Here is a 24120-nt window from a genome sequence, read left to right as displayed (position 1 = left end):
TGGCCTGTTCAGTCCCCGAGTTGCGTCTTCCACTTCTTGGTTTGGTTATTGCTGGGGAAGGCAATAGTGGCCATTGTTCATGCATGCCACCTACCTGCTTGTTTCAAGGCCTAGGATGTTATGGTTCCAGAAGAAGCCCTGCATCTACCCTGGCTCAGGATGGTCACCAGGCTAGGTATCAAATAGGAGGAAAATCCTCAGATAGTTGTAAATGAAAGTTCATGGCCTGGATCCCACTTCTGGGTCCAATTGAACTAGAGGCCCACAGGAACAGGAGGAAAATGCCAGCTCAATGAAAAAGAAAATAAAAGAATATCCAAAATTAGTATGAAACACTCTGAGGAAAGCTAAAGGAAGGGCTGTAGTGAAGCAGCTACTCTGTGTTTGGAGCTTTAAATCTCAGATTTGACTTTATCTTGACAAGCTGCCTGTATTCTTTCCTTCATAACTATGGTGCCAAGCCAGCAGTACAATACTCAGATGCCATCATCAGTGGGGGATCCAGTAAGCCCCACCCAAAAGCAAATAGCTGGATCAAAATGATGTTTATTATGGAGGATGAAAATTAGTTTACCCAACTTTGGTTTAAACAGGCATTATTAACTAAACGGATGTTTCATGGCATGGCTGTTCATCCAGGCAACTCCAAGAGTTTAAATAAACCAACCCTGTGCAATCAGAAGCTGGCGCAGCTGTAGGGTAGAAATGCTCTCTGGCATTAAGCTACCTTTAAAGATTGGAAGATAATAGCTTCAGTTTCCTGGTGTCAAATTGCAGCCTTAAAAAAAATCTCTAACCCTGTTTGGAAAAGCTCTTTTTTGCTAGTATCCACAGCAACGGTGAACAGTCTGCAATTCTGGTGCAAGAATCTTGACTAGGGAGTCCTGCCAAGGCAAACAGGGTGCATCAGTTCCACGGCACTAGGCCCCTTCACCTTCTCTGTGACTGTTGCAGAGGTGTTCTGAGCTTATAGCCATCCTCCTCCAGGCAGGCACGCTGAAAAGTTCAAGCATTTCATAATAACCCAGGGTTTTACAGTTCTGAAGTTCCCAAACGACTACAAGACCTTAGCTGTTTTTCTTAAAAGGAATACATTTTGCCCATTAACCTTCAGGTAAATTCGATCTCTGCTAACAGATGTGCTTCGAACTAGTTGGAATAGTGAAGCCTCGTATGCCTGTCTCCTTAACCCCCCTGTCTTAAAAAACATGCACAGCATGCCTCTGAGATGGTGTATGTAGCAACCATCAGTGTAATGTTAGGGAAATTATTACAATTATTCTGAATTTATATCGATTCTTGGGAACAGAACAGAAATAAGCCTGAGAGTGTAAAGCTTAGGCTGATGTAAAAGAGTGAGTCACACCCAGATACAAGATAAGGGAGTAACCACAGAGACAAGACTGGTTGTGATCTTACAAAGAATTTGGCACTGTATTTTTAGAATCCAAAAGGAGACGAACATAAAAAAAGAACCCTAATTTATCTTTGCAATATGAAAGCACAGTTTTAGTAACCATGTGTGGTCTGGGTAAAAGCTGCATTCTTTACAGGATGAGATTACTTTTCACTGCATCTTTGGAGGAAGGAAGGGGTTTAAGTGGTCTTCAAAGCTCTTATACATTATTATTATTGATTGTTCTCATTGTAGGCAGTCTGCTCTGTACACTTCGAGTGAGTGAAAGTTGTGGAATAGAAATAGTCTAAATTAAATTATAACTGAGGCCAATATTCAAAGGGTTTACATTCCTAACTTTGGGGTCCTTTTTACCAAGCTGTGCTAGCATCAGTGTGTGTTTTTGATGCGCAATGTGTCCCCCTTTTACCGCAATGGGTAAAAGTCTGTCTTTTTTGATGGAAAAGAAAAGGACATATGGTAAGTGAACCACTTGCCACACAGCCTTTTCAGGGAGGAGCTCTTACTGCCACCCATTGAGGCAGCAGTAAGGGCTTCCACGCTAATTTGGAGGTAACGAGCAACAATTACCACTGGGTAAGCACCGGCGCTACAAAAATGGAAATGGTGTGCGCTGGGGGTGGAAACTACTCCCAGGCTCCTGCAGTAGTTCCGGATTGGAGCATGGCAAGCCTGTTGCTGCACGCCAACCCTTTAGTAAAAAGGCCCCTCAGAGACTTACAGGCTTATTTTCGAAAGACAAGGGTGCCCATCTTCCGACACAAATCAGGAGATAGGCGTCCTTCTCTCAGGGTCGCCCAAATCGGCATAATTGAAAGCCGATTTTGGGCATCCTCAACTGCTTTCTGTCGTGGGGACAACCAAAGTTCACGGGGGCGTGTCGGCACTGTAGCAAAGGCGGGACTGGAGCATGATTAAGAGATGGGCGTCCTCGGCCGATAATAGAAAAAAGAAGGGCGTCCCTGACGAGCACTTGGCCAACTTTACTTGGTCCATTTTTTCTTGTGACCAAGCCACGAAAAGGTGCCTGAACTGACCAGATGACCACTGGAGGGTATCGGGGATGACCTCCCCTTACTCCCCCAGTGGTCACTAACCCCCTCCCACGCTTAAAAAAAAACTTAATTTTTTTTTTTTTTGCCAGCCTCCAATGTCATACCCAGCTCCATGACAGCAGTATGCAGGTCCCTGGAGCAGTTTTAGTGGGTGCAGTGCACTTCAGGCAGGCGGACCCAAGCCCATCCCCCCCTACCTGTTACACTTGTGGTAGTAAATATGAGCCCTTCAAAACCCACCACAAACCCATTGTACCCACATGTAGGTGCCCCCCTTCACCCCTTAGGGCTATGGTAGTGGTGTACAGTTGTGGGGAGTGGGTTTTGGGGGGGGGGGTTGGGGGCTCAGCACACAAGGTAAGGGAGCTATGCACCTGGGAGCAATTTGTGAAGTCCACTGCAGTGCTCCCTAGGGTTCCCGGTTGGTGTCCTGGCATGTCAGGGGGACCAGTGCACTACGAATTCTGGCTCCTTCCAAGACCAAAGGGCTTGGATTTGGTCGTTTTTGAGATTGGCATCCTTGGCTTCCATTATAGCTGAAAACTGGGGACGACCATCTCTAAGGTCGACCATCTCAACATTTAGGTCGACCATCTCTAAGGTCGACCTAAATGTTGAGATTTGGGCATCCCCGACCGTATTATTGAAACGAAAGATGGACACCCATCTTGTTTCAATAATACGGGTTCCCCTGCCCCTTCGTGGGGCCATCCTGCGAGGACGCCTTCATGAAAACTTGGGCGCCCCGTTCGATTATGCCCCTCCACATATCCTAAATTGACCTTTCTGATCATTTACTAGGGCTGAGTCCCTAAATTTATGTTGAAACATTTACTGCATTCCTCAGTTTAAGAACCTAAAATGTGATTTGAAAAGTGGCAGGGAAAAAAGTTACTTTAGGAGCTCAACACTAATTCTATACAGTGGGTGCCAACAATTACATTCTAATTACATATGTAAATGATTAGGCTAATTGCATGTACTTAAATTACAAAAACCAAGGGCATAGCCAGAAGCTCATTTTGGGGGACCCAAAGGTGGACTAAGGAGGTGGCGAGAGAGATGTGCTGCCAGAGAGAGATGAAGGGCATTCCATTTTTGATGGGAAGATTTAAGAACGTAAGAGTAGCCCAGTATCCTGTTTTCCAAACACCCTAGACATGTTTTCCTGTATTGGTTCTTGCAGTGTAGACTTAAAAATGAGACCTAAGTATTTTATACCCTGTTTACACCAGCATAATGAAAAAGAGATTCAATTTTCTTGGGTACAATGAACATTTAACGGGAATTTTGTTTTTGTCCAATTTATGGTAAAGCCAGATAATGAGACAAAATGTTCAATTTGGAATACATAAGGTACAGAAATTTTAGGAGAAGATAAGTACCATAGCATGTCATCTGCAGATAGTTTTATTTGTGTGTTGGTAATAGTAATGCCTTGTACACTGGGGAAGGAGCGAATGGCAATCAATAAAGGTTTGAGGGCATAGGCGGTCAGTGGCCCAACTGTTTGGGGAGGCTAAAGGGGCGGTGTCAGGTTCTCAGGTTCAGAGCCCTTGGGCGACAGCAGCAGGCAAAACCCACCAACCAACACTGGCACTGCCCAGCGAACCGGAACACGTGGACTGGAATCCCCCGGACTGGAGGACACAGGACTGGAACACTGGACTGCAATTCCCCGGACTGGAGGACACAGGACTGGAACACACACCGGACCAAAACACACTGGACTGGTCCGTACAGCTTCACCTGCACTTAGCTACTAAGCCACCCAGGAGTTGAGCTCCTGGGTTCGAGTAGCCGGCAGGACTTACTGGATACCGGATGACACAGGGACCAGGACTGGAAACAGAAGTACTCCTAAACCTAAACTGATCTACGTGCTCCCAAGCCCTAAACCAGCAGGAGTGTTCCTAACAGTAAACTGACAAAAGGAATTCCTAAGCCCTATACTAAACAGGAGCTCCTAAGCCCTGCTCAAGAAAGGGACTTCCTAAGCCCTAAACTAACAGAGCAGGGAACTAAACACAAAGCTAACACAGGTGCTACTAAGCACCAAGCTACAAGCAGAGCTCTACACTAACAAGCTAAACACAAAACTAACAAGCTACCTAAGCACTGCTCTAGCAAGCTAGATACAAAACTAACAAGGAGCTTCCTAAGCACTACTCTGGCAAGCAACCAGAAGAGCTCCTGGCACTAAAAGGGAAGACAGGGGAGCCACAAGGAAAAAGCAGGGAAGCTAACACATAAGCCAAAAGTGATTCTAAATCACCAAATACCAACAGCAAAGACTGCAATGCTCCCAATAGCACAAACACCAGAAGTACTTCTAACAGCAAACTCTGCAGTGTTCCTAACAACACCAAACCCTGAAGTACTTCTATCAGCAACAGAGCTTCCAAAGCCCTACACACAGCAATGCTTCCAAAACCAAGAGGGAAAAGCAGGGGAGCCAAAAGGGAAAAGCAGGAAAGCTAAAAACAGTCACCAGTGCACACTGCACTAACACTAACCTGGCCCTTAGCAAAAGCAAGCAGGGAAACTAGACACAAAGTCAGAAGTGCACACTGCACCACCCTACCTAAAGCAAACACCACTGTTGCGAAGGCCCTGAAGGAAACAACACCACTTCCTTATCAAGGCCCTCCCTGATGATGTCACACTCCCTAGCCCCAGGCAACAGCACACTGACCCAGAGAGGCCCAACCCACACCAATGCAAAACCGTGAAGCACTTGAAGCCAGTACACCCAAAGAGAGGTACAGTTAACTCAGTCCACTCACACAGCTGTGGTAAAGTGAAACAATTAGCCCCATGCTGCTGGAAGCTGCCAGCACAGAGAGACAGAGCCAGCTCAGAAAGGACAGACAAAAGAAACAGAAGCCAGCTAAGAAGCTGACCCCCAGGAAAGAGGTAAGTTTGAGAGGGGTTCTGACCCCAATCATAACAGGCGGGGTTAGGGGGTGGGGCCGGGGTGGAGCTTAAATCCATAATTGTCTGATAACACACAAAAAAAATAAATAAAAATAAAAGTCACAATTAATACCTTTTATTAAATTTAGATATTAGATATGTATCATATGTCAAAGAATAAAGTGGTTGCTCAAAGCATATACTAACCACAATCGCTCAACTGCAAAACACTATGCACAACTTTGTGCAAAAACACACTCAGAACCTTACTGTACCATAAATATTACACTGGGCAGAACCTAATACACCAATATACCACCCATACGGAAAATGCAGACCGTCAACAATATGAAACAAGGGATCATAATATCACAGTTCTCATGTAGAGCCACAAAACACCCTAATTCATGTTTAATGTGGGATAAAGTGCCATAAATAAGTAAATAAATATAAACTTTTAATGTTGAGCATCTGATTCTCAAAGTGGACATAATCCAAACACTATAATGAAAATAAAGTGATCTTTTCTACCTTTGTTGTCTGGTGACTTTGTTTTTCTGATCATGCTGGCCCAGTATCTGATTCTGCTGCTATCTGTCCTCTTAACTCCGTTTCCAGGTGGAAAGTACCACCTCATACATAACCTCTCGTACCCCACGGGTCACTCAGTGAATGACTCCATCCCGGCCCATGCCACGTCGGTTCAGTACATGTCCTTCGACTCTGCCTTACACATGGTCCGTGCAGCTGGGTGCGGGGCTGTCATGGCAAAAGTAGACATTGAATCCACATTCCGTCTGCTCCCCATACACCCGGACTGCTTCCCCTTACTGGGTTTCTGCTATGCCAAACGGTTTTATTTTGATAAATGTGTACCCATGGGATGTGCAGTTTCATGCAACCTTTTCAAGGCCTTCAGTTCCTTTTTGCATTGGGTAGTGTTCAAGCATGCTCCAGCTAATACAATCGTGCACTACCTAGATGATTTTTTCTTTGTGGATCCCAAACAATCCAACGCATGCAAGGACCTAATGGATGTTTTCCACATGGTAGCCAATGAATTCGGAGTGCCCACTGCATCTAGCAAAACCACAGAACCCAGCCCGATTATCACTTTACTGTGAATCAAAATAAACTCCCTTACACTGACCACGAAGCTCCCAGAGGACAAGCTGCATGACCTTAGGCAAAACATTCTTAAGGCTGTGGCCTCTTCTAAGATCATGCTGCATTGCATGCAGTCTCTCACTGGCTCTCTGAATTTCGCATGCCGAGTTATCCCAATGGGCAGGGTATTTGTCCGTAGACTTGCACAAGCTACTGTAGGTATTACATGCAAACATCATCAAATGCGTATCTCCTTGCCCACGAAGCAAGATCTGCACATTTGGCTAACCTTCTTGCAAGACTTTAATGGAAAGGCCTTAATTCAATCTGCAACTACGTCTAGTTTCGACTTCAATCTTTTTACAGATGCGGCAGGAGCCACAGGGTGTGGAGCCTACTGCAGTAGAGCTTGGTTCGCTGACCCATGGCCGCAGCAGTGGATTCACTCAGGACTACTACTACTATTTAGCATTTCTATAGCGCTACAAGGCGTACGCAGCGCTGCACAAACATAGAAGAAAGACAGTCCCTGCTCAAAGAGCTTAAGGACTCACCAAGAACATCACCTTCCTTGAGCTCTTCCCCATTGTCACTGTGGTGCATTTCTGGGGTTCTGTGTTGGTCAACAAAAGTGTCATCCTATGGTCAGATAATGCAGCAGTTGTGGAGATCATTAACAAACAAACTGCACACTGCTTACACGCCTCTGAACTTATCAGGCATTTTGTCCTGCGTTGTCTACAGATTAACTTGACAGCCAAAGCAAAGCATGTGCCTGGTGTTGATAACCGCATTGCCGATGCTCTCTCACGCTTTCAATTTTTGCTCTTTCAACAGCTTGCTCCATCTGCACACGAGGATCCCACCCCTGACCCCGAGCACCTATGGCACCTGGGAACTCCACTGCAACGCTACTAATCACCAGCTCCTTAGTCCACTCTACCTGGTCTGTTTACAGGAGCACCTTTAACCAGATCTTTTCATACTTGCATTGGCAAGGATGGAAATGTGGGGCCGTACCTGAGCACCTTATTGCTCGCTACATCACGGACGCCTATGACGAAGGCATTTCAAGGACAGCGGTCAACTCACCAATCACTGACTTTGCCTTCTTCACCAAACTCAGGGGATGGGGCAACCCACGAGCCAGTTTCCTGATTCTGACAATGCTGAAAGGATGGGCTAGGCGCACCCCTGCACCACGGGACTCCAGGCGCCCTGTTACACATGAACTCCTACACCTACTGTCGTTGGTGCTCAAGAAAGTGTGTTCCACAGCCTATGAGGTGCGGTTGTTCAGGGCTGCTTTCTCATTGGCCTTTTTTGCAGCCCTATGCATTAGCGAGTTGACTGTGTAATCCAAGTGGCGTGCAAGTCTGCGCCTGGATGACATCTCTATTATGCAAGACCAAGTGTGCATTCATGTTACTAGGTCGAAGACCAATCAGAGCGGAAAAGGTCACGCCATCACACTATTTAGGGTTCCCGCCCTACCCACTTGCCCTCTGGCCAACCTCCAGGCTTACCTGGCAGTGAGGCCGGCATCTGGCCAGTCCCTCTGGCTACATCAGAATACCAACCCACTTCCCGGTACCAGTTTGCAGCTGTTTTTTGAAAAGCCCTATACGAGGCTGGTCACTGCCCCTGATTCTATGGGACCCACTCTTTTCGTATAGGAGCGGCCACTACTGCCTCCCAGCATGGACTCCAACCTCAGATCATCAAACAGCTGGTCCGCTGGAAGTCAACAGCATATTAGACCTTTATCAGGCCACCACCACTGAGGGGTCTTATGGCACATCACTAACTACTCCCTTCATCTTGCAGGTCCCGGAGCAAGACAATGGGCGATGTGGATCAAAGGACACTCTTACACTGAAAGGGCCGCTAGGCACCTGGTATCCCGATCCCCTGGTGCACATCTCGGACTGGACGCAAGGGGTGCAAATGTCGCCTGTCTAGGAGTACCAAGGATGCAATGGCCTCAGCTCCTCCCATATGTTCAGACATTGCTGGATGCTGCAACCCCACCGGATGCTTTAATCATCCTTCTTGGTTGCAACGACATTGGCTGCATCTCCTGCAAGCACCTCATCGCAATTGCAAAGGGTGATCTCCTTGCATTGTATGTGCAGCTGCGCAACACTTTACTCTTCTGGTCTGACATCATCCCACAGTTGCACGAGGCTGAACACAGATTATGGGCCAGAGGAGTTAAAAAGGTTAACCGACAAATCAGTTCATGGACAGAGCAACTTGGTGGAATAAAGATCTGGCATTAATGGGCTTCCCCAGCCATCCTGGGACACTTCAGTGAGGATGCACTGCACCTTTTGGATATCCTGCAGGACCTGCTCATCAATGACTTCCAGGAGGTACTGGAACAGTATTTCTAAACACATTGTTCAAAATACTCAGACTTCGCAACTGGAGTTGTGGTGGATGCACCAGAGCCTAGGGACTGTTGGAGGTGTTGGAGCAGCGGGCGAAAAGGAGTTTGTCGCTTGAGGCGAGGACATGAACACTCACTGGTGGCAGACTGATCACCTAGCTGGCTCTAAACGACAGGTGGAATGCTGGATTGGGGTACTGTGTAAAACCGGAAAGACATGCGGCCACGCTGGAGGCGGGGATATGGCTGGCCGCCACATGGACCAGTGAGTCATGCTCCTTAGCTGGTAAGGTAGGGCGGGGAGAGGAAGTCTCTAATATGTTGGACTCAAGGCTCAGGTGCTTCCTAGGGTTATAGGTTAATGTGTTCAATAAAGCTGTGGCCATTTACTCCAAGAAAATTTGCATTATGTCCAGTCACTGTGTGCCTTATGTGTGAGGGTCAGGAGTGTGAGTGTGTGCAGCCTGCCTATGTTACATGTTTGAGGCTCACTTAACTGGGGTTACCACATGGAGATTCATGCCAGCGCTCTCTGTCCCTCTCTGTGTCAAGACAGCACCCAAAAGGGCAGTGATGATTACTGTTACCTCTTAATAGTATTCACAGCTATCCAGCTGTAATGGCGAATAGACCGGAAAGGTGGGGAAGGGGTGTTGTTGTTGTTAGCTTACAATTTCTTATATACCCCAGCTCGGCTGTGTTTTTTGTTTGCTATTATTATTATTAGCATTTGTATAGCGCTACCAGACACACGCAACGCTGAACACCTGATAAAAAAGAGACAGTCCCTGCTCAAAAGAGTTTACAATCTAAATAAAACAGGCAAGACAGTTACGGGTGAGGGAAATACTGGGTGAGAAGGAAGGAAGGGACAAGGGGAGGGCAACTGAGTAGTGGCTAGGAGCTAAAAGCAGCAGTGAAAAGGTGGGTTTTTAGCATAGATTTGAAAACAGGTAGAGATGGAGCTAGACGTATAGGTTCAGGAAGTCTATTCCAGGCATAAGGTGCCGTGAGAGAAAAGGAACGAAGCCTGGAGTTAGCAGTGGAGGAGAAGGGGGACGACAAGAGAGATTTGTCCAGTGAGCGGAGTTCACGCGGAGGAATGTAGGGAGAGATGAGAGTGGAGAGGTAAAGGGGGGCTGCAGAGTGGATGCATTTAAAGGTCAGTAAGAGAAGTTTAAACTGTATGCAGAAGCGGGCAGGGAGCCAGTGAAGTGACTTGAGGAGTGGGCTAGTGTGGGCATAACGATTATGGCGGAAAATAAGTCGTGCCGCAGAATTTTGGACAGATTGGAGAGGAGAGAGATCACTGAGCGGAAGACCAGTGAGAAGTAAATTGCAATAGTCCAAGCGAGAGGTGATAAGGGTTCTGGTAGCGTATTCAGAAAGGAAGGGGCAAATTTTGCTAATGTTGTAGATAAAGAAACGACAAGTTTCGGTGATCTGTTGAATATGTGCAGAGAAGGAGAGAGAGGAATCAAAGATGCCTCCAAGGTTACGAGCCGAGGAGACAGGAAGGATGTGAAAGCCATTAACAGAGATAGAGAAAGGGGGAAGAGGTGAGTTGGGTTTAGGGGGAAAAATGAGAAGTTCAGTTTTGGTCATGTTTAGCTTTAGATGGCGTTGAGACATCCAAGCAGCAATGTCGGACAAGCAGGCTGAAATTTTGTCCTGGATTGAGGTTGAGATTTCTGGGGTGGAGATGTTGATCTGTCATCAGCGTAAAGATGGTATTGAAAGCCATGGGATGAAATCAGGGCACCAAGGGAAGAGGTATAGATGGAGAAAAGGAGGGGTCCAAGGACAGACCCTGGGGCACACCAGCTGAAAGTGGGATAGAAGTTGAAGAGGATCCACCAGAGTGAACACTGAAAGAACGAAGTGAGAGGTAAGAGGAGAACCAGGAAAGTACAGGGCCCTGGAATCCAAGCGAGGACAGCGTATCCAGGAGTATAGTGTGGTCATCAGTGTTGAAAGCAGCAGATAGATCAAGAAGGATAAGGATAGAATAGAGACCTCTGGATTTAGCCAGTAGCAGGCCATTAGAGACTGGTAAGTGCAGTTTCAGTAGAGTGAAGAGGGCGAAAACCAGATTGGAGTGGGTCAAGAATAGGATGTGAAGAAAGAAAGTCAAGACAATGGCGGTGAATGACACGTTCAAGTAATTTGGAGAGGAAAGGGAGATGGGTCGATAGTTGGAGGGACATGTAGGGTCAAGAGAGGTTTTTTTAAGGAGTGGAGTGACAACAGCATGTTTGAAGGCCTAGGAACAGTTGCAGTAGAGAGTGAAAGATTAAGGATGTGACAGATGACTGGGATGATAGTAGGAGAGATAGTGTTAAGTAGATAAGTGGGGATGGGATCAGAGGAACAGGTAGTGCATTTAGAGGAGGAAAGAAGAAGGGCAGTTTCCTCAGTAGAAACTTCTGAGAAGGAGGAAAAAGAAGGAGAAGAAGGAGAGTAGGGGGTGAGGACTAAGGGAGAGAGAGGTGGGGAGGGTTTGGATGAAAATTTAAGGTTAATCTTACGGATTTTATCGTGGAAGTGCTCAGCTAGGGTCTGAGGAGAAAGAGGTGGGGGGATTGGGGGCGGAGGTACCTTGAGAAGAGAGTTCAGTGTGGTGAAGAGAAGTGGAGGGTTGGAGCCAAGGGAATTTGTCAATTGGGTGAAGTAATCTTGTTTGGCAAGTGAAAGGGCAGATTGGAAGTTTGCTATGCAAAGTCTGTTTTGATTTCAGTATCCAATGAATGAAGCTATGGCCAGTTCTTACCATAAACCTTGTGTCCCTCTTATAGAAGTAAATTATGGGGCTATCTGTTCCCTGCTTATTGAAGGAGAAGTAGAGTGGCAGCAAGTTATAGGGGGAAGTGTTAGGTGGGGGCCATCTCAATCCCAATTTTAACAGACTTTCAGCCATCTTTCTTCAGAGTTTCAGTCTCTCTCTTGCTTCAACAATGACAGTTCTGAGCTGCTTCAAATTACACAATGAACTAACAGTTTATCCAGGCAGCCCCCACCCCCCCCCCCCCCCCCCCCCCCCCCCCTCCCTTACAATTCAGGTCTGTTTCTCTACATACATACATACATACACTCTGATGCTCTGGTGAAGCTGTCTTGCCCACATGCTCCCCGAGCAAGTCCTAGTCTCCTCTCATTGGTTGTCTCCTCTTCTATGCCTACACACGCGCAGGGCACAGCAGCTGACAGTTCCGCTCTCCAATCCAGGGCTCTTAGCAGTAGCAGGGGCGGGGGAGTAGCAGAAGTAGGAGGAGGCGGGTGGAAAGGCTGCGGAGCAGTGGCAGCTCCTGCCCAGGTTTACTCTATTAACAGCCTGAAGAGGAACTCAAAGCACCGCTTGCAGCTCACATCGCTTGCTTAATCGTTTCGCTTTGTTTTTTAAACCCTTCAAGTCATTGCAACTGAATGTGATCTCATTTATTTTGCTTTCCCCCAGTATGGCACGGGAACCTCAACAATCCAGTTACCGGTGCACAGCTGAGCACAAAGAGAGCGAGCCGAAATAATAAAGAACTAGGCATCCAGCAAATAGGAGAAAAGTGCCTGCAATTTTTGTTGTCTTTGGCTTCAGGTTGCAATCGCCAAGCTGAAAGGTTTTGGGTTTGCTTGTTGGTTTTACTTTTTTTTTTCATGCCCGTTGGAGTACTGAGCTGGAGGGGAAGAGTCAACGGAGTGGTGAGAGTTTTGGATGCGGTGGCAGGGTGCATGCAGCCTACGGGACGCTTAAGATCTGGATCGTCTGCCCGCCGGTGCCGCACGGAGTTCAGAACCGACCTTCCCGGGCTCTGCCCCCTCCCGTCCCCAAACACGTGTGTGCCTGCAGAACGGGGATCATCAGGCCAGCAAGTTGGCATTTTAAGGGCTTAGTTGTTGAAGGGGTGTATATCTATTTATCAATCTCTCTCTCTATGTATAGGTCATCTTCCCCCTTTTGTTTTTTATTTGTTTTCATTTGCTTGATCATTGGTCTTGAACTTGTTTTTGTGGGAGGGATCACTGAGTTCAGAACCTCAAAGCTGAACTGGGAGCAGCGACAGGAATCCTTTCATAATTCATCTTCACTTAGTATATTTTAACCAGCCAGGACTCTTCTATTGTCCTTTCCCTTCCAAAGAAATCTTATTTTATACTTCATCATTTCGCAGGTTAACTTCCTATTTTTTTGAGCGATTTCCCCAGCTTTTTTTTTTTTTTAGAGTTTTCCCATTATTTTTGCAATTGTCACCATTTCTTGCTGCGTTTTTCTAATTTAATTTCCAGCACTGGCACAGCTGACGCTTGTACATATTTTTGTGTGTTAATTCAAGCTACAAATCAGAAAATGCACTACTGTATCCTGAGCGCTTTCCTTACTCTGGATCTGGCCATAATGGCTCTCAGCCTATCTACCTGCAGCACCCTTGACATGGATCAGTTCATGCGGAAAAGGATCGAGGCCATCCGGGGGCAGATCCTGAGCAAACTGAAGCTCACCAGCCCTCCCGAAGAGTACCCAGAGCCCGAGGAGGTGCCCCCGGAGGTCATTGCCATTTACAACAGTACCAGGGACCTGCTGCAGGAGAAAGCCAACCAGAGGACTTCCACCTGTGAGAGGGAAAGGACCGACGAGGACTATTACGCCAAAGAGGTTTACAAAATAGACATGCTGCCTTATTACTTCTCAGAAAGTAAGTGGCTTGCTTATGTTTGTTTGTTTTTTTTTTTTTTTACATTTTATGCCCCCACCTCGCTTTTTTTTTTTTAATGCCAACCCTATGCATCAGATTAATGCTCTGCTAACCCGATCCCAGGATTTTTCCTTTCCTAGGTCTATGTTCTCCGCCGTTATCGTCACACTGCCCAGCTGTCTAATTTCTTTTTATCAGATTTGTTTTCCTTTCTGCCTTTTTTAGATGGATTTTCACACTAAAGAATTTGGGAGGACCTGATATATTGGGTAAGGGGAAGGAGTGGGCATAGAAGGAAAGGGAATAGCTTTTATTCACCTAGAAAGGCAACAAGTACAAGCACCATTCTGGGTATAGAGTTATTACTTTTTAAAATAATAAGGGATTTTTTTTCTATCTTCCCTTTCTGTTGCCATTTGTCAACCTGTCCCGCCCCCCCGCGCTCACCATCACCTTTTAAAATGAACATCTACACAAAAGATCCCGGAGCATCTTAAGAACCGATACACTTGGCTGCACTTGGAACGAGCGTAGTTCAGTTTACTGGGGAACTGTGTGATTCTAAAGCTGATACATTTCATCAACCATAAAGTTATCCACTCTGCCCCCCCCCCCCCCCGACATACCACAGAGAATATATCTTAATGCTAATTTGACTAGAAAATGAATGACACTCGTCAGTGCAAATCATTTCTGGTCCAACACCAGGGAAGAAATACCTGTACAAGAGCAGTCACGCACTAGCCACCTCTCCCAACCTGCACTAGTCGTGTTGCGTTTGGGGCTTGGCACTGAGGGGGTCCGTTCACCTATACTTTTAACCTGATCTGAAAGCTCGGAACTCTGCTTTTCCTAAACGGATAATGAAGCCATTTTAGTAGCTTTTTCCGAGATGTTTCTAACGCTTATGGTGTTTTTAAACAAGGGGCAGCTTGCCTGCCTGATCTGTCTTGCATGGACCAAAATGCTGGCTAGGCTGTGTCCAGCTGTTATTGCCTTTCTCTCCCCGGGGTATAAATGACATTCACAGATCTGGGTCATTCTAGCAGAGAAAAAGCAACCAAGACCACTGTGCGTTACCTGTAAAAGAGTTGCCCTGTCATTTGTAGGAATAACGCTGCGCCCACAGAGTGGAGAGGAAACAATGGAGGGCTTTCTCCACCCTGCTGGCTTTCCTGGCATTTCACCTAGGGCAGACCTTCAGATCAGACTTTGCCAAGTGTCACAAATAGACCAGAGCAATAATAATAATAAAAAAAAGACCAGGACCACTGAACCTTTAGTTGAACACAGTATAATTACTGGGTCCTCGGTATATTATCTGCCAAAACCCCCCCAAAACAAATCAAAACAATAAATAACCAGAGCTCCAAATACTGTTAGAATGATTCCTCCCCCCCCCCCCCCCCCAAAAAAAAAAGAAAGTGAGATATCTGAAGCCACAAAAACCGGTAGCCAGAGGGGGGAAGGCTTTTATAATCTGCTTTGTTAGAGGAGACCGAAAAATTGAATTCACAGATGCAAACTGCAAACATAAACTCTAAATAGGAGAGAGGCGCATGGGACCAGCGCTGGAGCTTGCAACTCTCTGCCGACAGAGTGCATCAGAAGTTTGCTTTTAGGACTTAGCAGGTCGTGCACATCGCCTTCAGAAAGATAACTTTGCTTTTGCTTTGCTGTAAAAGTGCCAGGCGTAGAGCACTTTTGATAAAGGAAGCAACACAGATGCTGCAAAGCATCGTCGAAAGAACACCGATGCTTACTCCAGGTTTAGCTCCGCGGTTCCTCAGCCAAAGTGATATGAGGTTATGACGATGCCGAGGTCAAAAGCTGCGGAGAGGACAGCATGGGAAAAGATCAGTGATGCGAAGTTGTTAGCCTTCAGTAACTGACTTTAACCCAAGTATTGCAAATATGTTCTAATTATACCCTTAGATGGCTATTACAGCCGATTGCTGATAACCCCTGGGAGGACAAGTTTTTTTTTTTCTCACAAAGTTTAGATTGAATATTTTTAGCGATCTGAATATATGAAAGAGAAGCTATAAGAGAGATTGTATGTGCTTCAAGGCATATTTCGTCTTAAATATTATCCTTGGCAAAGGGTGTTATATAAATACAGTAAATATGAATAGAACTGGCTGCGTGCCAGTATCCTGGAATGAATTTTAGTTAAGACGGTATTTATAGGATATAAATAATACTGTGTCAACATTTAAAGAAGGGATCTGATTAGTTTTGATTTTACTCATATTAATCTTTCATATACTGTTAGTTTGAGACTCAGGCTGAGGTTATGCTATGGGATAAAGGGCTTCTGGCTATCCTAGAGGTCAGGGATGCCAAAGTTTCGAAAAGACTGGGGGGTTGCCAAACCCAATAGAAATTACCCCTCTCTGGACACAAATAAAGGAGTTTGCCAATATTGGGTGGGGGGGGGGGGTGCTCAGCACCCACTGTACCTACAGAACTGGCTGCTATGACAGGGCCCAAAGCCGGTGGAAATTTCAGGTTCTACAGTGCCCCATTAGGTGTCAAAATCCAGTTAAGCCCCACTTCTCTCCCAAGCTTTTAAACTTTATTTTTACTACAGTATGTGCTGGTGTTGCTTTAGGTGCAACTGGGCCACTGTGACATCATCACATTCCGCCAGAACATTTCTGAATATCCCTTAATCACAGTGAGGTGCTCCATTTTTTATCCAGGAGGGGTCCTTTCCAGCTTTGTCCTGCTCTTTGCTGTTTCAAAACATGTTAAGGTTTTCCAAGAGGTCCTGGTAGCCCCCGACCAGCACAGCACTGCCTACGCTTCATCAGTAAAAGAAGTGATATTGGTTTAAAAGTTATTGTATCCATGTACACATGGAAACTGTGAATGAGAGAAAGCACATCCTTCCCTGCAGAATGTTTGAAAAGTGTATATTGTGTACTGAGTTCCAGTCTATAAGTCCAATCAGAAAGGTTTTCTAGCAAAGGCACCTCCACTTCCTAATTGATCAGCACCCCTAGTCAACAGAGACCCTAGTGAGATTTCTGGTGGACTGGGGTTTTGTTGTTGTTGTTGTTGTTAATGCTTTCTGATTTTAATTTCCTCGTGTTGAGTCACTGCAGCACTGGACTCAGCTTGTAGCACTATAGTAATGCTGAATGATAGTGTTAACAGCAGCAGTGGTGTTTGCATGCTGTACCTTACGGAGGTGTAACACATAATTATTGACACTATCAAAATTCCACTGCACGCATGCTAAGGCTTTCAAGTATTGTAAGAATTCCCTTGCCTTTCACATTAGAAAGTAAATAAGCCTGGTGTTGCGCTCTCTGTGTTGTTTGTGTAGGCATACTTAGAAGGAACATGGTGAACAGAACACAATCAACTCCATTTAAGAAAACTCGCTTGCATACACATTACTGTTAGGAGAATATTTTGTTTCTAAAGGTCACCCCCTGAGATAAACGTGTGCAGTATGGATCCCTTTTATTGGATGTGTTCTATCTTTCCATGAGCCTGGTTGCATGAATATCACTTTATACAGACTGTCATACCCTTGAGTGCTTGGCTAATGAAAGAAAACATTATAAGCCAGCTAGTGGATACAATGACATGGTTCTACTTTGTCAACAAGGAGTCGATTTAGCAGTGATTGTAGCCAGCGTGTAGGCTCCTAGTCTTTCCGAGTGATTGGGCTACTAATAGTAAAAAAGCAGCTATGCCAGTGGGTCCCAAGCCTGGTCCTGGAGGCACCCCAGCCAGTCAGGTTTTCAGGGTATCCACAATGAATATTTATGAGAGAGATTTGCATGCAGTTGATCTGCCCTGCACTTAAAGGGCCTCATTACCAAATGTTAAGGGCCAGGAGGATTTCCTTACTTTTTCAAAATATGGATTCAATCTTGTGTGTGTGTGTGTGGAGGTGGGGGAGGGAGGCAGGTAGGATGAATTCTCTGAAACTTGAATAGCTATGTGTCAGAATCACTAGGAGATAAAAGAGAGAAAAAAGCAGAACCATATTTTTAAATCCTTTTTTTTTTTTTTGGTTGATGTTATGTAAGCACCAAAAGATGTGCCAACTTGCCTTTTGTACTCCTGCAGTGATTCTGATAAAAGATTTTGTACTTTACAGATTAGGAGTTAACACCACACATATTGTGACTGAACAAGCCACTGGGGGGGGGGGAGAGCGAGAGAGAGAGAGAGAGAGAGAGAGAGAGAGAGAGAGAGAGAGAGAGAGAGAGAGAGAGCAAGCAAGCAGCTCTGCATCTTTGTAGGGGCTTTGAGTGTCCTCTTACAATAATAACCCATTCTAGAGGCCATGACAGATGTGTTTACATTGACAAGTTTGCTTTTAACTTTTTGTTGAAATGGCTATGGAGATACTATGTTTTGTTTTGTTTTTTTAATTTCTGGCATCAAATTTTAATTGCTTTTTCATCTTTTTTTTCTCTGTAACAACCATCAGTAGATATTCAATAGCAGCCTTGCTTAAGCACTTTCTCTCTGGTTTGATTTCACTGTGGTGGCTATCAGGCTCATTTTTGAAAGAGAAGGATGTCCATCTTTCAACATAAATCGGAAGATGGACGTCCTTCTCCCAGAGACGTCCAAGTCGGTAGAATCGAAACCCGATTTTGGACGTCTCCAACTGCAGTCCATCGCAAGGATGTCCAAATTTCAAGTTGGCATGTCAGAGGGATAGCAAAGGCGGGACTTGGGTGTACCCAAACAGTTGGATGTCTTTCACCCATAATCGAAAAACCAAGGACGTCCCTGACGAACACTTGGACGTTTTCACCCAGAAGTGTTTTATTTACGAATAAGGCACAAAAAGGTGACAAAATGACCAGATGACCACCGGAGAGAATAAGGCATGACCTCCCGTTATCCCCCCAGTGGTCACTAACCCCCTCCCACCCTCAAAAACCATCTTTAAAAATATGTCGTGCCAGCCTCAGATGTCATACTCAGGTCCATGAAAGCACCTCAGTGGGTGGCGGTAAGTGCTCCCCCCCCCTCCCCCACGAAATGGCCACGCAGAGCAATTTGCTTAAATGCCTAATAAATATTTCCTTAGTGCATCTGATTACTGTTTGGGATAGGAACAAGTCATCAGCATTTCTAGTACAAAGTGGTTCACTTACCGCACAGCCATTTCTTTTTGGGGAAAAAAAGACAGCCTTTTACCTGCTGCAGTAAAAAGGGGCATCAGAGCGCATCAAAAAGACATGCTGATGCTAGCACAGCCCCACCTTTTTCTGCAGCTTAGTAAAAGGACCCCACAGCCTAAACATGATCCATGGCGGTCCAAGTTAAAACAATTTGAACCCTGTAAATCAAAATGAGAATGCAATTCTGTGAAAACATTGGCTGGAACGTTGACCTAATTTAAGGCTTCTTTTACAAAGCTGCGCTAGCGATTCCTGTGTGGCAAATGAGAGGAAGCCCGTAGGAATTGAATGGGCTTCCTCTCATTTGCCGCACTAAAAATTGGCAGTGCGGCTTTGCAAAAGAAGCCCTTAGTAAATACTATAGCATCATTCTATTTGAATAAAAAAAAGAAAGAAAGAAAAAGTTAGATACTGTGACTCTGACCTGGCTCTGCCTCGTTGGCTCTTTGCCGTGACTAACCCACACCACACCACACTGACAAATACTGCATCTGTCTTGACAAGTTAGTTCACAAATAACCATTCATTCATAACTTTGAGCCATAGTAGGTATCAGCATTTGTTACTTAATCCTGCCATTGTGTAGTCCGGCTTTGACTTTGAAAGAGGACCCTATAAAATGGCCACAAGGTCAGCCTGATTTAGCAAAAGCAAAAGGGAGGTCTTCTGGAAAGGGGATACTGCACTTAGTTTTATTACTGTGTTCAAGCGTATTAAAACATCTGTTGTTCCCAGCGCAGAAATTGGAATGTTCTGGGAAAGATAATTTAATTTTTAACTGCTGGATTTATTTCAATAAGGGTAATTTCAACACTTCCTGGGGAAGTCTATCAGTGATTGTTGCATTTCCACCAAATGTGGCTGTAAATCTGTCATTCTTTCCACTTCACTTTTTTTTTTTTCACTCCCTTGTCTTTTTTTTTTTTTTCTTATTATTATTTGGCCCTGTCTGTATCTCATGTTTTCACTGGTTTCATTATGCTAAAATTGCCAACTCTTTTAAAAGACAGGCAAAGCTAGAATCTCTTTTCTAGCTTTTAATTTTTTTTTTATTGTTATTATTAGTAGTAGTTTCTGTCTGAACATTTTGCAATTCAGCAGCTGGTTCTGCTACTTTGTATTAGAAGTGCTGATGACTTGTTCCTGTCCCAAACAGTAATCAGATGCACTAAGGAAATATTTATTAGGCATTTAAGCAAATTGTTCTGACATCTTCCTTGTGTAATCTGTGCAAATTGATGAGAGATGCAGCTTCCCTGATTCTTTGCAAAGTACAAGATAGCTTGGTTGTCTTACTGACATATGACAGCACGTTGCTCAAACATGATTATGTGACATTTCACATTAAACTGGGTTGCTCGTTTGGGATATTCACAATAGAAAGCTGTGGCTAGAAGAATCTGGTACCTTAGGGCTCCTTTTACTAAACAGCTTGCTAAGGGCCTGTTTACTAAGGTACGTTAGTGTTTTTAGCCATCTATACTTCAGAGGCGTAGCCAGACAACAGATTTTGGGTGGGCCTAGGCAAGAAGTGGGTGGGCACCAAGTGTTCCCTTCACCCCCCCCCCCCACCCCCACCAAAAGAAATTATCTCAGCTGGTGAAAAAAACGTTCCTTTCCACCTTGGCAGTCTGTAGCAGGCATGCGCTGAAAGCTGAGCATGCGCAGGTGCCGGTATTGTGGACAGTAGCATTTTTGTTACCATCAGGGGGAAGTCTTCAGCTGGCAGAGCTTGGGATCCCCACCGGCTACCGCTAAATGTGTGCTAATGTTGGGTGGGCCTGAGCCCTAAGGCCCACCCAGGCCCACCTGTAGCTACGCCACTGCTATACTTAGCGTGCGCGCTAACCATGTAGGTGCCTACAGGGATATTGTAGGTACGTACATGGTTAACGCGCATTAAAAATGTTAACGCGCCTATAACGCTGCTTAGTAAACAGGTCCCTTAATGTGGGGGGAAAAAGGCATTTGTGGTATTTTGCCTTTCAAAGTGCGCTAATTTTGCTATTTTGTTTTTGGTTATTTTTGTGGGAGAGGTTTTGTCATGAGCAGGGAATTGGCCTGAAAGCGTTATCCATCTAGTACATTCACATTAGCACGATGATCAGATAATGCATGTTTAATGCAGGAGAATGTAGCGCCTCCTAAATAGGAGGTGATAAGTATTCCTATGTTAATATTTTTGCTGGTGATTGCATGCTAATGAAAGAATTTAAAAAAAGCCCTATTTTAGAGCCACATTAAAAATGGGCTTACTGCTCTCGAAAGTCCCAAGTTAAAATTTGCTGTACCTGTTTCTTAACACATTTTAGTAAAAAGGTCCCTTAGTTGACAGTTTAATTCTTTTTTTATTTTATTTTTATTAATCGAACAAAAGACATACAAATATCCTCTTGATTCAGAAATACAAAGAAAATATTACAAGCAAAATACTAAAGAAGTAACAATTTTAGGACCTCTTTTATTAAGCCACTAGGAAAAAAGGCTCATTTCTGACACAAATGAAACGGGCGCTAGCAAGGTTTTCCTCGGAGTGTGTATGTTTGAGAGAAAGTGTGTGTGAGAGTGACTGTGTGTGAGAGAGAGAGAGTGAATGTGTGTGTGTGACAGAGAGAGAGTGAGACTGGGTGCGAGTGTGTCTGTGAGAGAGAGTGTGTCTGTGAGAATGAGAGTGTGTGCCAGGGCCCCCACCTCCCTCCCAGTTACAGGGTCGCCCCCCTCCCTCCCAGGGTCGTCCCCCTCCCCCCCTCCCTCCTAGTTCCAGGGTCCCCCTCCCAGTTCCAGGGCCTCCCTACCTCCCAGTTCCAGGGTCGCCCTCCCCCCCTCCCAGTTCCAGGGTCTCCCTACCACCCAGTTCCAGGGTCGCCCTCCCCCCTCCCTCCCTCAGTCACCTTTGGGGGCATACCTTACTGCAAGGTCCCTGCCTCACCCTGGACTCTCATCTGACAGGATTCTGTGCTCTCTGCTTGGCTCTCTCATTCTCTCCTCACTTAAAAAAAAATCTGTGAACCATAACATTTATTTTAAACAAAGAATTTGTGAGAGTTAGGAAGTTAGTTCCTGCCTGACTGACTGCTGCTGTTTTCAGAGCCAGAGCGTTTCCCTTGGCTCCGGCTGTCAGTGCTGCGTTGCAGGGGGGATCAGCTGGTAAGTGCCGGCTTTGTTTTTTTTTTGTAGCGGCATGGCGATTCGGGAGGGAGTCGGTCGGGGAGGAGGGGGAGGTCCGAAGTCGGACAGGAGAGGGCGGGTGTCTGAAGTCAGACAGGAGAGGGAGGTCTGTGGCAGTGTGTATCAGTCCGTTGGTGTGCCTCGTGCTGCTTTCATGTGGTTGGTCAGTGTCTCTGGTGACGTACCAGGAAGTACTGACGTCAATTCATGAGATGGAGAGCACGAATGCCTCAAGGTTTAAGTGCCACAGAGTCAGCTTCAGAATGTTGGAGGTGCTTTTTATTATATAGGATGCTAGCGGGTTCCCGTGTGGCAAAGCCGACGGAGCCCATTCAAAGTGAATGGACTTTGTCAGATTAAATAGCAGCCCCACACAAACTAATTGTTGAGCCTCCCATCTCCTAAAAATGTCCTGACCCCTCCCTGAATCAAATCCCTATTATATCTAAATGGAGTAAATCAAGAATATCTTCTACCTTCCAACAGCAAGGGCCTTGTACACTGCCATACCCTCAAAGTACAGCGCCGAAATGGATTTCTCACCCCACCTACCGCCTTCCCCCCTTGCCCAGGAAGGCAGGGCAAATGCATCAATGGCACCACACCCTCCTCTCCCTGTTCAAGGCCCATCCACTGCTTAGGATCCTGAGTTTGCCACTCCAATACTGCCCACAATTGAGCTGCCTGATAGTGTTTCTTAGTATTGGACACAGCCAATCCACCCTCCTGCTTTCTCAAACACATCACCACTCTGGCTACCCTAGGTCGTTGGCATGCCCATCTAAAATGAGAAAATAATTGTTGCAACCTATCTAAAACCCTATCCTCAAGGGGTTTGGGCAGAGAGTGAGAACGATAGAACTGTGGTAATATAATCATTTTAAGCACCTCTGTGCGTCCCAACCAGGATAAGCAGTATTTGTCCCATTTTTCCAAATCCTCCAAATTCCCAGCAAGGGTCTGTAAATTCAAATAATAAAGATTAGTTCTCAAGCCCCCCTAATTGAACCCCCAAATATCGACTTAATATCCCACTTAAAGGGACATTGAGCTTTGATGGTACAGTGATATTAAGCACCTTGGACTTATACATATTAATTTTAAACCTCAATGCTCTCTCGTATCCATCTAACTCCCACATAACTGCTCCCAGAGTTGGCCAGAAACAGTTTCCAACAGCTTTCATTTTTCTAACCCGTCTCACATAATTCAGGGACCCTTTTACTAAGCCACGGTAAAAAGTGGCTTGCGGTAGTATAGGCGCGTGTATTGGACACGCGCCGGGCCAGTTTTTACCTTCATCTACAAAAAAGGGCTTTTTTAATGGGATGGGAAAAGGGCCTGCAGTAAAAATGAAATCAGCGCGCGCCCAAAACTGGCCTGAGCCCTTAATGCCACCCACTGATCTAGTGGTAAAGGCTCACGAGCTACACGCATGGTGACCGGTCGGCATGTACCAAGTGCCGATTACTGCCGGAACCGGTGCGCATAGGAGGAAGTAAATAATTCATCCACACGTTGTGGGCACGTGCCAAATATGAAATTACCGCCAGGAGGGTGTGCTGGCCTGGCGGTAGTCTCATGTGGGAGCTCGCTGCATGTGCGTAGAGCCTACCGCGGCTTAGTTAAAGGGCCTCTCAAGTTGTATAGGGTAAGGCAAATTATTGGCTCTGGACTACTAATCCTCTAAGTAAGAAAAAAAAAATGTAAACAGCCTTTCAGAACTCTTGTTCCCATTCCTAGGGCTATAGCAGAGATCTCAGTAAGGGATAGGGAATCGGAGCTCTTTGGATTGATTTGGGTCACTACCACTGCAGTTGCTAAGGGAAAATATTTGAGAAGATTCAAGAATCTTTAATATTAATCACAGACGTGACACAGTTTTGTAGACCTTTCCTCAGGAGACCAACTCTCAGACTGTGGCTGATGTCTCTTCTAGGAAAAAGGCTCCTTTTGAAATTTTGTTCCATGAATTACAAAATTGACTATCGTTTGTGATTTAAATATAGATGCAACAGGCAGATTTCTTTTGGTATTTACTGTGGCCTGGCTATCAGGAAAGGATATGTTTGCCTCTCACAGTTCTATCCATCTGACTCGATTTCTTAAATGACTATGTGGGGAGGATGTTCTGTGGTAACGTATACAGACTCATTAGACAATGATCTGTCTTGCAGGTAGCGAACTGTGAATGTTGGTAGGTTTCTTGTAAAACCCG

The 24120-nt window shown here is 45.4% G+C and overlaps 1 protein-coding gene across 1 annotated transcript in view; it reads left to right on the top strand.

The window, feature by feature from the left end:
* Window positions 1-12222: 12222 nt before the first annotated feature.
* Window positions 12223-24120, top strand: part of TGFB2 (transforming growth factor beta 2) — a 162819-nt gene continuing 150921 nt past the window's right edge. Inside the window, exon 1 of the mRNA XM_030196022.1 lies at window positions 12223-13572. Within this exon, the coding sequence (XP_030051882.1) occupies window positions 13227-13572 (346 nt within the window). The 5' untranslated portion in view covers window positions 12223-13226. The remainder of the gene's footprint in view (window positions 13573-24120) is intronic.

The sequence above is a fragment of the Microcaecilia unicolor genome, chromosome 3, assembly GCF_901765095.1.
Source record: "Microcaecilia unicolor chromosome 3, aMicUni1.1, whole genome shotgun sequence".
Classification (NCBI taxonomy): Eukaryota; Metazoa; Chordata; class Amphibia; order Gymnophiona; family Siphonopidae; genus Microcaecilia; species Microcaecilia unicolor.
Note: the sequence above shows the minus strand (reverse complement) of the source record. Positions and strands in the feature narration are given on the sequence as shown.